Source organism: Bison bison, unplaced genomic scaffold (genome assembly GCF_000754665.1).
Source record: "Bison bison bison isolate TAMUID 2011002044 unplaced genomic scaffold, Bison_UMD1.0 scf7180017864042, whole genome shotgun sequence".
Classification (NCBI taxonomy): domain Eukaryota; kingdom Metazoa; phylum Chordata; class Mammalia; order Artiodactyla; family Bovidae; genus Bison; species Bison bison.
The window spans coordinates 543,286-558,524 of NW_011494614.1; the positions used below are offsets into that span (position 1 = coordinate 543,286).

General features: G+C 41.6%; 1 protein-coding gene across 1 annotated transcript in view; it reads right to left on the reverse strand.

Moving 5' to 3' along the window:
• Nucleotides 1-887: 887 nt before the first annotated feature.
• ERICH6 (glutamate-rich 6) overlaps nucleotides 888-15,239 on the reverse strand; it is a 45,601-nt gene continuing 31,249 nt past the window's right edge. Inside the window, exons 13-15 of the mRNA XM_010835416.1 lie at nucleotides 13,392-13,547; nucleotides 8,959-9,187; nucleotides 888-1,151 (exon numbers count right to left, since the gene is read on the reverse strand). Coding sequence (XP_010833718.1) covers nucleotides 888-1,151; nucleotides 8,959-9,187; nucleotides 13,392-13,547 — 649 coding nt within the window. The remainder of the gene's footprint in view (nucleotides 1,152-8,958; nucleotides 9,188-13,391; nucleotides 13,548-15,239) is intronic.

A 15,239-nucleotide genomic window follows, 5' to 3' on the forward strand; every position in this document is an offset into this window, starting at 1 on the left:
TCTGTTATCACTGTAAGGAATGGCCCCTCCTACGAGATTCCTCCCTCTCCCAAGAATAGAGAACTGAGAAGTCAGGAAGTTCAGGAGAGGGCAGGCTGGGCATTCCAGTCTTTAGGGCTCTCCACCTAAAGACTCTCACCTCTGCTTTCTGCTCTTAAGTAATTTTATCACTGAGCAGAGGCTGCTGTGCTGTGCTGTGCTATCCCTGTGGATCCAGCAAATCCCTCCTCCCTCCCCTCAGAAGGGGAAAGACACGTGGTCCCATAATCCTTTGCCAGTGGGATCCCACTATGGTTCCCCAGGGAGATGCACCTGCCTGAGGTGTGGGAGGTGGAAGAGGAGCAGCGGCCGTTGCTCACTTCTGGCAGGAGGGTGGCCTTTGCAGGATGGCAGTTGTTTGCCACTCCTGCATTGGAGTGTGAGTAGCTCCTGCCACTCTCTCCCTTGGTGCTGTTGGCTTTGTGACTTCCTGCTGCTGCTGCTGCTAAGTCACTTCAGTCGTGTCCGACTCTGTGTGACCCTGTAGACGGCTTCCTGAGATTCCCTCATTTTCCCAAATAGCAGAGCTGTTCCTTGACCTTCACTTTCTCAGCTTTTCCGGAGGTTGTGAAAGCACCTGCTCCCTCCCTGCTTTCTGTTTTCCTGATGGAACTCTGACTGAAAAATAAGGCCTTTGGCTGACTTACTCATTCTCTGTTGTCCCCAAAGTCAGTGGTTTAGTTTTCTGGCCAAGAGTGCAAACCAGGGATGACTCAGGATGTGCTCCAAATTTGTAATAAAGCCCATTTCTTGGTGTTTCCTAGTCATTGTATACACTTTTCTTGAGATCTCCCACACTGCCTCCCAGAAAAACACAGCAGAACAAATGACAGCACCATCATCATTTGTTAAATGTTTTCATTTATCATAGCTGCTATTGTTGTTATTATGTCTTGCTTCATACCAGAATTGTGACAAAGGGCAATTAGTTTTAGAGAAAGTGAAGAAAGGTAGGAAGGTTGCTTTAATTTTTCCCAAACCTGGCTGGAGGGGAAATTCACACATCCTTCCAGTTTATGAAACAGGCGTCGGATCTTTATTAAACTGGCCAGCAGAAGAAGGTCATCCCCGTTCAGGTATCGGAGCGCTGGAATCTCCTTAGCATTTAGCAGCTTTTCAGCAAAGAGAAAGAGAAAGGAAGCTCAGGGTTCCGTGTGGAAATAGTGACTGCAGAAGCAGGAGGTGGGAGGAGGCAAGAGGAAACACTAGTTAGGGGCTGGAGTCTCCTGTGAGTCTGCTACTGCTGCTGCTACGTCACTTCAGTCGTGTCCAACTCTGTGTGACCCCATAGGCAGCCCACCAGGCTCCCCCGTCCCTGTGATTCTCCAGGCAAGAACACTGGAGTGGGTTGCCATTTCCTTCTCCAATGCATGAAAGTGAAAAGTGAAAGTGAAGTCGCTCAGTCATGTCCGACTGCTAGTGACCCCATGGACTGCAGCCCACCAGGCTCCTTCGTCCATGGGATTCTCCAGGCAAGAGTACTGGAGTGGGGTGCCATTGTTATCTATAAATAGGGGCAGTGGTATTAATTCTGATCTGAACAGGAATGATCTCTGGAGATTTGAGATTAGAGCAGACCAGACCAAACAGAATTTGCATATTTTCTTTCAAATGCTTACTACGCATTCAAGTCATTATAACAGCATATGCTATTTCACCAGCATCTATTGAGGGGAGCACAGAAATGCTATAGTTATCCTGTCCCTGGGACACACCCAGTGTGGAGTGAGTACTGGCTTGGAGGCTGGGAAGGTGGTGGGGAGCACCTGAGCTGGGCTTTCCAGAAGGCCCCGGGATGACCGACACTCCTTTTCTTCTCCCAAATGCGCCCCCACCTCCAGGAGCTGCTGCTCATGAACATCCCCAAGACCCTTCCTTGCCCTCTGTGCTGCCCATGTCCTCTCAGCCTTGGGTGACCCAGGCTGATGCTGTCTCCTCGAGCTGCAGGAAGGTCAAAGGTCCCCAGCCTTGCTTGGAATGTTTCCAAGGCTGAGCTTTAGGACCAGCCCAGGAGGGGCATGTAGCCTCAGTGGGGTGGGCTAAAGCAAGCCCATCTGCTACCTCCTGCAGGCAGAGTGGCCACTTATTCACCTGCCAGAGATGTGAGATCACAGTATTCTGCATTTTCACCCCTCCCCACATTGGAAGGAAGGGAGGGAGAAAGGAAAGAGGGATGGGGGAAGGAGGTTAAGACAGCTGAGAAATGAAGGGTGAATCACCATTTTTAGTTTTCTTCAATCCCAAATCCCATAAAATAGGAAACATTTTCAGAGAGTAAATCAATAGGAAATAGGAAAGATTTTCATCAGCAGGAATAATCTTAAGGAATTCCTGAAAATTGAGAAGCAGCTGGGACCACTGAGAGATCAATGATCAAATGAATGCACTGGTCCAGAGCACACATATTCTGAGCTCAAAGGCAAGTGAATATCAGGATGGCATTTCAGGCAAAGAGCGTTAAGAGGGAAACATATTGATGATGTTAAATTTTTTTGTCAAAATAGAAACAAAAACCCTCAGTGATACTCTGAGTCACACAATGGACACAAAGCTGAAGGGCCAATAGGTGGGCTGACCCAGGGGTGAAAGGTGTAACTCACCATGAAGACAACGCCTTGAATTTCCTAACCACAGAACTTCAAGACAGACAAAGCAAAACCTGATAGAAATTACAGGAAAAAACAGACAAATGCACAGTTCTACTGGGGTATTTTCATACATCTCTCAGAAGTAAACCAACAATATAAGAAGAAAAGGATATAGAGAGAAGTATGAAGAGAACAATTAGACATACATTATACAATTTGTGCCAATAAACATGCAACCATTTGGGGGGTCAAATATACATGGAACAGTCACAAATTATGTCATCAACTACAAAGAAAATATCCCTGCATTCTAAACAGCAAGAACAAATGTAAGCCATATTCCTTGACCATTTAGAAGTTCATGAGAAAAGGTAGCAAATTTAAAAAACCTTATTTGAAAGTTCAGTAATTACTGAGTTGAAGAAATCAAAATAGAACTCATAGACTATATAGAAGTGAAAGAAAACAAGAGCACTATATGAGTCCCATGGTAGGGGTGGGGTGGGGTGCTGGGAGTTTACACAGGGTGGTCAGGAAAGGACTCTGAGAGCAGAACCTGAGGGAAGTGCTAAGTGGGGTATGGGGCATTTTAGGTTGAGGGAACAGCAAGTGCAAAAGCCCTGCGGCAGTGATGTGCATGGCATTGTCCACAACAGCAAAAAGGCCATGGTGGCTAGAGCAAAGTGGGTAGGAAAAGAGGACCACAGAGAAATATTAAAAAAGGAAGTCCAGATCATGTATAGTATTGTAGGTGTTTTATAGGATCTTGGCTTTTACTCTGAGTAACGTTAGAAGTCACAGTTAGACCATTTTCATTAGTCGCTAGGTATTTTTTGATTTCCTTTGATTTCTTCAGTGATCCAATGGTTGTTTAGTAGCAGATTGTTTAGCTTCCATGTGTTTGTGTTCTTTACAGTTTTTTTCTTGTAGTTTATTTCTAATCTTATGGCTTTGTGATTGGAAAAGATGTTTGATATGATTTCAATTTTCTTAAATTTACCGAGGCTGACTTTGTGGCCCAGCATGTGGTCAATCCTGGAGAATGTTCCATGTGTACTTGTGAAGAACATGTATTCTGCTGCTTTTGGATGGAATGCCCTATAAATATCAATTATGCTTTCAAAATATCACTCTTACTATCATGATAGAATTGACTTTGGGAAGAGTGGAAGCTGGGACACTCGGGAGGAGGCTGTTGTAATAATTTAAACAAGATGGATTAAGTAGATACATGAGGCAGACGGGGTGACAGTAATGAAGGATGCAAGCAGTGTTGGAATCTGGTGACATGTTGGTGGTGGCGTTTAGAGGACTTGCAGATGAAAGACGTGGGGTTGTGAAACAGAGAAGAGAGGACCAACCCCAAAGTTTTGGGTCTGAGCAACTGAAAGAAAGGTGTTGCCATTTCCTGAGATGGAGAAGACCGAAGGTAGAATATGCCTTCCAATGTCATTTTACTCTGTGAAGTTCTTAATACCCTTTAGATGCCAGATGGAGATGCAGGGTTGGAATCAGAGATATGCAAGTTTAAAGTTCCTGGGAGATCCACCTGGAGATCAAAGGAGGGGTTATCAGCAAGCAGATGGCATTTCAGGACAGAAACCTAATGAGATCACCTAGGGAGTTAGTAGAGAGAGAGAAGAGGTGAGCCCAATGACAGGCCCTGGAGCCTTTCAGTATTTAAAAGAGGGGAGATGAAGAAAATAGGCAAAGAAAAATGAGGAGTAGCCCCTGAGGTGGAAGTAAAATCAAAGCAGAGTAACTCCTGGAAGCAAGAGAGGAAATGCTTCTGGGGGGAGGGGGTGAGAAACTATGTGTGCCCATTGCCACTGAGAGGGCATTAGATTTAGCATATGGTAACCACAGTAAACGTGTAATGCTATGCAACAACCGAATAGACAAATTTACTTGGATATGTAGACATGAAAGATATTCCATTTAACTTGTGGAAAACAAAAACAAATAGAACAAGTCTAATAGTACAATCAGTGTGCTGCTGCTGCTGCTGCTGCTAAGTCGCTTCAGTCGTGTCTGACTCTGTGCGACCCCATAGACGGCAGCCCACCAGGCTCCCCCGTCCCTGGGATTCTCCAGGCAAGAACACTGGAGTGGGTTGCCATTTCCTTCTCCAATCATGAAAGTGAAAAGTGAAAGTGAAGTCGCTTAGTCGTGCCTGACTCTTAGCAACCCCATGGACTGCAGCCTACCAGGCCCCTCCATCCATGGGATTTTCCAGGTCAGAGTACTGGAGTGGGTTGCCATTGCCATCTCCGACAATCAGTGTAGTCAGATGCAATTTTTATTTTAAAAAGATGTATATGAATAATTTATAAATATATAGAAAAGAGAAATACACACCAAATTTTCAATGTGATTACCTTTGGGAAGAGGATTAGAATAGAAGAAAGGATGGAAGGGAAGAATATCATTTTTAACTCTTTTATGTCTATATTATTCGAATCTTCAAATATAACAGTGTATTCACATGTCACTTTTGCAATTTTAAAAAACTGAAAGGGTAATTATGAGGATGATGAGAAAAGCAAACGTTTTTAACATCAGATTCTTTTGCACCAACTCTTTTTCAAAACTCATTTCGAAGAAGAGAGGCGAGGAGAAAGAGACAGCATTTTTGACATTTTTGGTAAGGATGCATTTACCATGAATGTATTGAACCAAAAAGAGGCTATATTGTAGATTTCTAACCAAGGAAGAAACTTGTTTGGACTTGCCAGCTGACTGCAGTAGCTAGATCAACTGGAAGCCGCTTGAATATTGCTTAGCACAGCGTGGACCCTCGCTCTCTGTTGACTGAATCTGAAGTCTCCCTTTTGTTTGGTGCTTATAAAATATCCCTGCCTATGGGGAATCCTGAAGTCATATTTCCACTTGCTTAAATGTATAGATGTTTTAGAAACTGAAGATGTCTTTGAAGTTTGGAGCCATCTCTTCCGATTGATGAAACAAGGTCCTCAGAGTTTAGGATACTTATTCAAAGTCACATATTATGTATGTTCTATATATAGTCACTCGGTCGTGTCCGACTTTGTGACCCCATGGACTACAGCACGCCAGGCTTCCCTGTCCTTCACCAACTCCTGGAGCTTGCTCAAACTCATGTCCATCGAGTGAGTGATGCCATCCAACCATCTCATCCTCTGTCACCTCCATCTCCTCTTGCCCTCAATCTTTCCCAGCATCAGGGTCTTTTCCTATGAGTTGGCTCTTCGCATCAGGTGGCCAAAATATTGGCGTTTCAGCTTCAACATCAGTCCTTTCAATGAATATTAAGGGTTGACTTCCTTTAGGGTTGACTGGTTTGATCTCATTGCACCCCAAGGGACTCTCAAGAGTCTTCTCCAGCAACCCAGTTTGAAAGCATCAGTTCTTCAGTGCTCACCCTTCTTTATGGTCCAGTTCTCACATCCATACATGACTACTGGAAAAACCATAGCTTTGGTAAGATGGACCTTTGTCAGCAAAGTAATGTCTCTGCTTTCTAATACGCTAAGTTGGTCATAGCTTTTCTTCCAAGGAGCAAGTGTCTTTTAATTTCATGACTGCAGTCACCATCTTCAGTGATTTTGGAGCCCCCCAAAATAAAGTCTTTCACTGTTTCCATTGTTTTCCCATCTATTTGTCATGAAGTGATGGGACCAGATGCCATCTTAGTTTTCTGAATGTTGAGTTTTAAGCCAAGTTTTTCACTCTCCTCTTTCACTTTTATCAAGAGGCTCTTTAGTTCTTCTCCACTTTCTGCCATAAGGGTGGTGTCATCTGTGTGTCTGAGGTTATTGATATTTCTCCTGGCAATCTTAATTCCAGCTTGTACTTCATCCAGCCCAGCATTTCACATAATGTACTCTGCATATAAGTTAAATAAGCAGGGTGACAATATACAGCCTTGACGTACTTCTTTCCTGATTCAGAACCAGTCTGTTGTTCCATGTCCAGTTCTAACTGTTGCTTCTTGACCTGCATACAGATTTCTTAGGAGGCAGGTAAACTGGTCTGGTATTCCCATCTCATTAAGAATTTTCCACAGTTTGTTGTGATCTACACAGTCAAGGGCTTTGGCCACAGTCAATAAAGCAGAAGTAAATGTTTTTCTGGAACTCTCTTACTTTTTCGATGATCCAACGGATGTTGGCAATTTGATCTCTGGTTCCTCTGCCTTGTCTAAAATCCAGCTTGAATATCTGGAAGTCACGGTTCACGTACTGTTGAAGCCTGGCTTGGAGAATTTTGAGCATTACTTTGCTAGCATGTGTTGAGTTGTATGGCTCAGATGGTAAAGAGTCTGCCTGCAATGACTTGATTGACCCTGGGTCAGGAAGACCCCCTGGAGAAGGAAATGGCAACCCACTCCAGTACTCTTGCCTGGAAAATCCCATGGATGGAGGAGCCTGGTGGGCTACATCCATGGTGTTGCAGAGTCGGACATAACTGAGCAACTTCACACTTTGCTAGCATGTGAGATGAGTGCAATTGTGCAGTAGTTTGAACATTCTTTGGCATTGCCCTTCTTTGGGATTGGAATGAAAACTGACCTTTTCCAGTTCTGTGGCCACTGCTGTTTTCCAAATTTGCTGGCATACTGAGTGCAGCACTTTCACAGCATCATCTTTTAAGATTTGAAATAGCTCAACTAGAATTCCATCACACCTCCACTAGCTTTGTTCATAGTGATGCTTCCTAAGGCCCACTTGACTTTGCATTCCAGGATGTCTGGCTCAAGGTGCATGATCACACCATCGTGGTTATCTGGGCTATGAAGATCTTTTTTGTATAGTTCTGTGCATTCTTGCCACCTCTTCTTAATATCTTCTGCTTCTGTTAGGTCCCTACCATCTCTGTCCTTTATTGAGCCCATCTTTGCATGAAATGTTCCCTTTTTATCTCTAATTTTCTTGAAGAGATCTCTAGTCTTTCCCATTCTATTGTTTTCCTCTATTTCTTTGCATTGATTACTGAGGAAGGCTTTCTTATCACTCCTTGCTATTCTTTGGAACTCTGCATTCAAATGGGTATATCTTTCCTTTGCTCCTTTGCCTTTCACTTCTCTTCTTTTCTCAGCTATTTGTAAGGCCTCCTCAGACAACCATTTTGCCTTTTTTGCATTTCTTTTTCTTGGGGATGGTCTTGATCACTGCCTCCTGTGCAATGTCACAAACCTCCGTCCATAATTCTTCAGGCACTCTGTCTATCAGATCTAATCCCTTGAATCTGTGTATATACATGTAATCCCTTTTATATACATGTAATCCGTTTATATACATGTAATTTTAATACATCTAACCCCTTGAATCTATACATATACATGCATACATATCTCAGCTTTACAGATATAATCGACAAATTCTACATCTCTATTGGGGCTTGCTTGGGAAATTCCATGGACAGAGAAGGTTGGTGGGCTACATCCATAGGATTGCAAAAGAGCTGGACAGGACTTAGCGACTAAACAACAACAAACATCTCTATTGGGCTATCATTTATTAAGTAGTTGGTGCCAAGAAACATGCTAAGCACTTTATATTCTCATTGAATCGTCACAGCAATCAATAATATAATGGAGGAGTCATCCCCATTTTATAGGGGAGGGCACTGAAGTTCGAGTTCACCAGCTTAGCTAAGTGGCAGATTTGAGGTTTGAAACTATGTCCTATAACCTGAAGTGTGTGTTCTTAACCATCGTGCAGCACTGCTGGTCACTGAGAGTGTTCTTTGGGCCATGCCCTGGGTGGTGTAGAGAAATCAGTAATAAAGAGATTCTATCCTGCAGGAGCTCACCATCCAGTAGGAAAGGCAGCCCCGAAGGCAAGTAAGGCGCATAGTTCAATAGTTCAGCAAGCTCGCACATGGACAACCTCGAGAAGGACACGATTGACCTTGCTTGGACAAAGGGCAAGGAGGTCTGGGAAGTGTCTCTAAGGAAACAGGGCTTGTGCTGGGTCTTGAACATGGTCAGAACCCAGGTCTCCTGACTCAGCCAAAGGCTTTCAGCTAGAACACAGAGAAAAACAATATAAAATACTAAAACCAAAACCTCAAAGCTGCACTACTCATACAGTAGACACACAGTAAATGTTATTTGGAATCAAGTTTGAACTAAAAAGGAATTTGAGGAAGAAGAAATAATAAGGCTGTCTCAATTCCATATGAATTCAATTCAATTCCATATAAAACTTTCACTGTTTTTTCCTTGAATTTCAAAATTCACAGTGGTGCACAGTAGATTACACATGAGTATAATCTGTCAGTAATAACACTAACATTATTTTACTCTTATTATTTAAATGCTTTAAAATGTTTATAAAAACGGACCTACCTTCACTTTGGTTCCGACACTGATTCTTGCCTGTTGGCCCATTGCTAGAAAAGTGATTGAAATCTTGTCTTGTTCTAAGATACGGATTCCAACATAATGGTTCAAAGCCAGAAACACAGGTTTAAATGAAACAAAGGGTGAGGAAATGACGGAACTTGACCAATTCCAAGCCCTTACTCTGTTGCCAGCTTGATCTGAATATTGACCACCCAAGATATTGATGTATACCCTGAGGAAAAGGAAATTAAAAATCATAAACAGGAACATTATAATTCAACCTTGAAATTAGCTCTACCGCTTGCTAACCAAAGAGAGTAGCAGTTTATACTAGCCAACAGCTTATGACTTCCCTGATGGCTCAGTGGTAAAGAATCCACCTGCAGTGCAGGGGACAGAGGAGACATGAGTTCAGTCCCTGGGTCAGGAAGATTCCCTGGAGTAGGAAATGGCAACCTTCTCCACCATTCTTGCCTGGAAAATCCCATGAACAGAGGAACCTGCTGGGTTACAGTCCATGGGGTCACAAAGAATTGGACACAACTACACACACACACGATGTGCACAATAGCATATGAATAATGGAAAACCTCATATAATCATAGGAGCCATAATACTGTGACAGAATTCTATACTAATTTGAAGTACTGGGTATAGTTTAAGACCTAGTGATAAACCAAAATGTGTCCACAGGTGAAACCAGGATGATAAAGGGATTGATGTGCTGGGGAGGATTAACAGGGAGCAGGGAAGATTTAGTCTGGACATGAGAAAACACAAGAAGGCAGGCTCTGCCTGGAAGACGGGTGAGGACTGGTGCTTAGACGTTTCCTGTGCCAGTAAGGATATCAGTGAGTGTAAGCTCTAGGAAAGCCTGTACTGGCCTCAGTACTGAGACTTGTTTTCTAACAGCAACTGGGGGGCTAGGACTTCTAGGATATCAAGGCTGGTGTGGGTAGAAAGGGCTCAGGGAACATCTTTGAGATCACTGTGGTTGATCCCAGTAATGGAGTAGAAGGGGGAACTGACACCAGCCAGGCGCCCCAATCTCTCAGAGTCGCTAATGCCACATTTTACTACATTACCAACAGAAGCAGCCCTGTACCGTCTGAGATCTGGTGTCACTGGTGACTGCCATTGTATTCCATGAGCTCCTCTGCACTCTCTATCACATTCTTCCATCTCGGCTCACCATGTGTTTCTCAGGGAGAGAGGATAGGTATGTGCTGGGAGCCAGCGTGAGGCACTCCGCCCGTGGCAAAGGTCATGAGGAAGGAGGCTCGGCATACGCAAAGGCGGGATCGAGCCTCAGGAGTCCCCCTGGAAATTCTCGGGCATCTACCCCCAAAACCAGAGTCTGCCTACTTTCTGCTTTGTGCTCTCACCTATACCTCTGACTTTACGGGGGGCTGTCCCCCACTACCTCTCTCTGAAAAAAAGAGTTAGCTTACAGCTCCAGTTAATAAACTTCCTGGGTGTGATAGTGTTTCAACCTACAAACTCCTTTGGAAGTCCTCTAGCCTGCCTGAATAGGTTTTTCCGGCCACATGTGATTGCTCAGAGCCTCCCAACTGTGAGAGGCATGAGATGTTCTAAACTGTCTAAATACAGATTCCTTTGAGCAGTTAAAAGATTGATTAGAAATTGTATTGGTGAAGGGTTTTTCACTTGTTGGGCCAATGTTTGCTGCTAAGTTTCCATATCCTTTAACTGCTGTGTCCCTGGCAGTGTATTGATTAATATAATTGGTCTAAGTAGTAGCTTTAACGTTTGTAACCTTGGACCCTTGAGTTAATTCTTTTTCTTGTTATAGCCCACCACACCTTTGCCCTGTAGGAATGCAACTTTATCTAATGCTTCTGGAGGGTGGCGCCTGACTAATCACCTTTAGAGAAAAATAAGTTTTCTGAAGAAAGGGTCTTAAAATGTTAACAGGCCTCCGGGCCAGAAGATGATGCAAATCACCTAAACTTTTGCATATGATAAGTTTGCAGGAAGAAAGCCTGGCTTACTGCATGACTCTACCCTTTCCCCCATTATCCTCTATGCATAACTTAAGGTATAAAAACTACTTTGGAAAATAAAGTGCTGGCCTTGTTCACCGAAGCTTGGTCTCCCCATGTCGTTCTTTCTCTCACCTTCTGGCTGAATTATTCAGCCTCTTTTCTCCACTGAATTTTCCTGCTGAGCTATCCTTATTCTATTACTCTTTATATCCTTAATTAACATTTAATTAAGCAATTGTTCCCTGATCCTCGCCGTCGCGTCCCTGCTTCGAATTCCCTGGATCCACCGGGGCTGGACCCCGGCAGGTAGGGTTCTAGGTACTTAGAAAGTTGGCTTAATTTGATAATAAGTTATTTTTTTAAATCAGATGAACCAGCTATGAGGGCCCCCTAGAGTAAGATAACTCACGTCTTATTTTCCCAATTTTGAGTAGTAGCAGTAATCTAATAGCAAAAATACAAATGAGAAATTGAGGTGGTTCTTATTGTTTCTGGGAAGGAGATTTAGTTTTATCATGCTATGTAGGTGAAGAAAACATTTGGTTAAAATTATCTATATAAATTGTTTATTAAATAAACTTTGAGTCCGTGGCATTTACATAGCATGTAGTAGCAAAGATTCAGGGTGTGCCTTCAAGGAACTTCAATCCTACAGGAGAGGTGGGCTTGCTACACAAGAGGCTATGAGGGTGTTAAGAGCCATGTCAGGGGGCCCAGAGTTCATTTGGTGGGTAGGAAGGGTTCATTGGTTCAGAAAAGTCCTAGAAGCCAGTGAATATTTGGTGACAATTAATATTGTGCCTTAGCAAATAAATGTAATACAGAATTACTGCTGTTATTGTTCAGTTGTCAACTCATGTCTGACTCTTTTGCCACCCCACAGACTAAGGCCTGCCAGGCTCCTCTGTACATGGAGTTTTCCAGGCAAGAATACTGGAGTGGGTTGCCATTTCCTTCTCCAGGGGATCTTCTCAACCCAGGGATCAAACCCAGGTCTCCTGCATTGGCAGGCAGATTGTTTACCACTCAGACACCAAGGAAGCCCCACAGAATTGCTACTGAACACTGAAGGATAAGTAGAAATCCTCCAATATAATTGGGGAAAATGGTTTGACTACTCCTTTGAACTGTAAGTGCAATATTAATAGGTCCCTGTGTCCTAACTTTCTCAAGTACTGGCAAAGTGTTCAAACTTTTGTCAATTTATTGGCAGAGTTTCTCAAGATGAAATTGTTATACTTCTAAATAGTTTAAAGGCAGAGAATATCTCTTTCTGAAAAACTAAAAAATTGAAATTGTATTTGAAGTTAGAACCCAAATTTCACTTTCTCAGGCTAAATGAAATAATACAAGGTCACAGAGCATATAAATAGTAGATCAAAGGCATCAGGACCTTAATTGCTAGAGATTTTGTTTGTATATTGTTGTTAAGAATTAATCGTTGGATGCCATCTGTTTGCTTTCTCTGCGTGTGTCAGCCCTGCTCCCAGACCACTGGGCTTCACACGTTAAAAAAAAAAAAAAAAAAAAAAAATTAATTGTTAAAGAATTATATAGTTGCTCATAGGAAAAGTGCTGATCACTGTGGCTATGGGGTGCCTTGTTGTTTAGTCACTAAGTTGTATCTGACTCTTTTTGTGACCCCATGGACTGTAATCCACCAGGCTCCTCTGTTCATGGCATTTCCCAGACAAGAATACTGGAGTGGGTTGCCATTTCCTTTTCTAATGGGATGCCTACTTGTTAGGACTATATCTCAAACAACAACAGAGTATGACAGCTGTCTGTTGTGAATTATTTCCACTGATGAGGCCAGCATTTAGGCTGAAGAGAGACTGCTGGGTTTATATCTCACATCCGTAGAGTGGCCATACAATTTATCTAGAGGGTTTTTTTTTTCCTAATATTAAAGTTGTACAGCTATATTTTCTTGCTGCTTATAGAAAAAATATGATGAGCTTTGTTTTATGTAACTGCCTGGGATTTTTCCACTGCATATGGGATGACATAAATAAAAAACTTCTCTGAATTGAACATTCCTATCCTACAACCACTAATTTAAATAAATCTTCTTAAACTCATTTTTGTCTTTCTAGTTATAAGATGAATAAAATCTGGCGATCTAATGTATAGCACAGTGATTTTCATTAACACTGCAGTTATGTAGTTGAAAGTTGCTAAGACAGTGGATCTTAAATGTCTTAGAAAGAAATGGTAATTATGTGACATGGTGCAGTTGTTAGTTAGCTAATGCTACAGAGGTAATCATTTTGCACCATATAAGTGTATCAAATCAATAACCATTGTACACTTATAACTTACCTAGTATATGTCAGTTATATTTCAAAAAAGTTGAAAAAACAAAAGGAAAAATAAAATTTCATGAAACTTGAGAAACAAAATGCCTGCAGGAGGAATCTAGAAGCCTACCAGACATTTCCATTGGGATGATAGCAGGAACTTCTACCAGAAGAATCTAGCAATGCCAGGATTGCAGGGTTAGTGGGCATGTCTTCTTGGACTATACAAGTGAAACCATTTATCTTGTTGGGCACTCGGATGATGGCTAGGTTTCCAGATGGGTAACTGAGATCAGTTAAGGTCATTTGAGTTATTCTAATGGTCTTTGACTAGCCTGAGAATAAATTTAACTTATGAGAGAGTCCTTTGAAGCTATAAAGCATTCTGAAAATGAATGGGAAGCACTGTTAATTACTAAAAAATTTTATGCTTTGTGTGTGCATCAAAATATATTTATGAGACACAAAAATCCTCACCAAAAATACCAGCAAATGGAATCTAGCAAAATATAAAAAGGATTATATGTACAACAACAAACCGGAGTCCATCCCAGGAATGCAAGGTTGGATTACCATCTAAAAATAAATTAATGGAAACATACTACATTGATAGAGAAAAGAGCAAAAACAGAGATGATCATTGCAACAGACGCAGAAGAAGCATCTGACAAAATCCAATAACTTATCGTGATAAATGACTCAATGAACTAGGAATAGAAAGGAACCTTCTCAACCAAATAAGGCATGTCTAACAAAAACCCACAGTTAACGTCACACTTACTGATGGCAGACTAGGTGTTTTCCCCCTAAGGTCAGGAAGCAAACAAAAATGTCCACTCTCCCCACTTTCATTCAACCTCATGCTGGAGGTTCCAATCAGGAAAATATTATGGAAGAAAAAGAAATGAAGGCACCTATATTGGAAATAGAAGAAGTAAACTATCTCTAAGTGCAGATAACATGCTCTTGTATAAAAGAAAATCCTAAGGGATCTACAAAACAATGCCATAGAACTAACAAAAGAGTTCAGTACGATTGTAAACTAAAAGGTCAATATATATGAAAAAAATTGTATTTCTAAGCAGTGAAGATGAAATTAAGAAAATAATTCCATTTACAATAGCATCAAAGAATGAATATACTGAGGATAATTCACGAACTGTTAATATTCAGTCCTATCTAAACGGATTGGAAGTCCAGCAGTGAAGTAAACACAAAATTGATTCTGAATCATTTTGAAAATCAGCCTTAGTCTTCAAAGGAGTGAAAAAGAATTAAAGCCAGGGCAGGAAATGATAAGTAATGCTACAAGTTGGGAAGTTATTTAAAAATTTTTTGATATAATGAAAGAAAAACCTACTCTCTTTCTTATAGGGCTGGGGAACTAAAACTTCCTTATACTTCTTATGCCATAAAGTCATTTTTCTGGGTTCTTGATGGGGTTTGACTAAACACGTAGGTAACTATGGCTAAAAATGACTTTCTCCTACAAAGTGAGGCCCTTAGTTCACCAAAAACTCCTCCTAATTTCATAGCTTTGTTTTACTTTCCCAGAGATATTAAATGGCCTTTGTGTCCAAATAGCAAATGGCCTGGCCATCAGGCAGAAGTTCAAGTGATCAATAACTTAGTGTTCCATAAAATGGATATTGAATTTTTGTATTAAAAAACAACATACTGCTCATGGATGTGTAGACTGGTACACATTTTCTGGGGGACAAAATCTAGTAAAGCTTTTTTCTTACCCAGAATTTCTCTCTCTAGGTATTTAATTCAAGAAAGTAAGTGATAAGTATGCAGCAAAGTGTGCACAAAGCTGTTCATTTAGCCATTGTATAAAACAGCCCCAAATTGTGAAGCCACCTTTGATCAGTAATAGTGGATAGATTAAAGGAATTATAGTTCCTCCCTATGATGGAATACCATATGCATATAAAGATGATGTAGAATCTCTGTATTTATTGCATATTATATACTC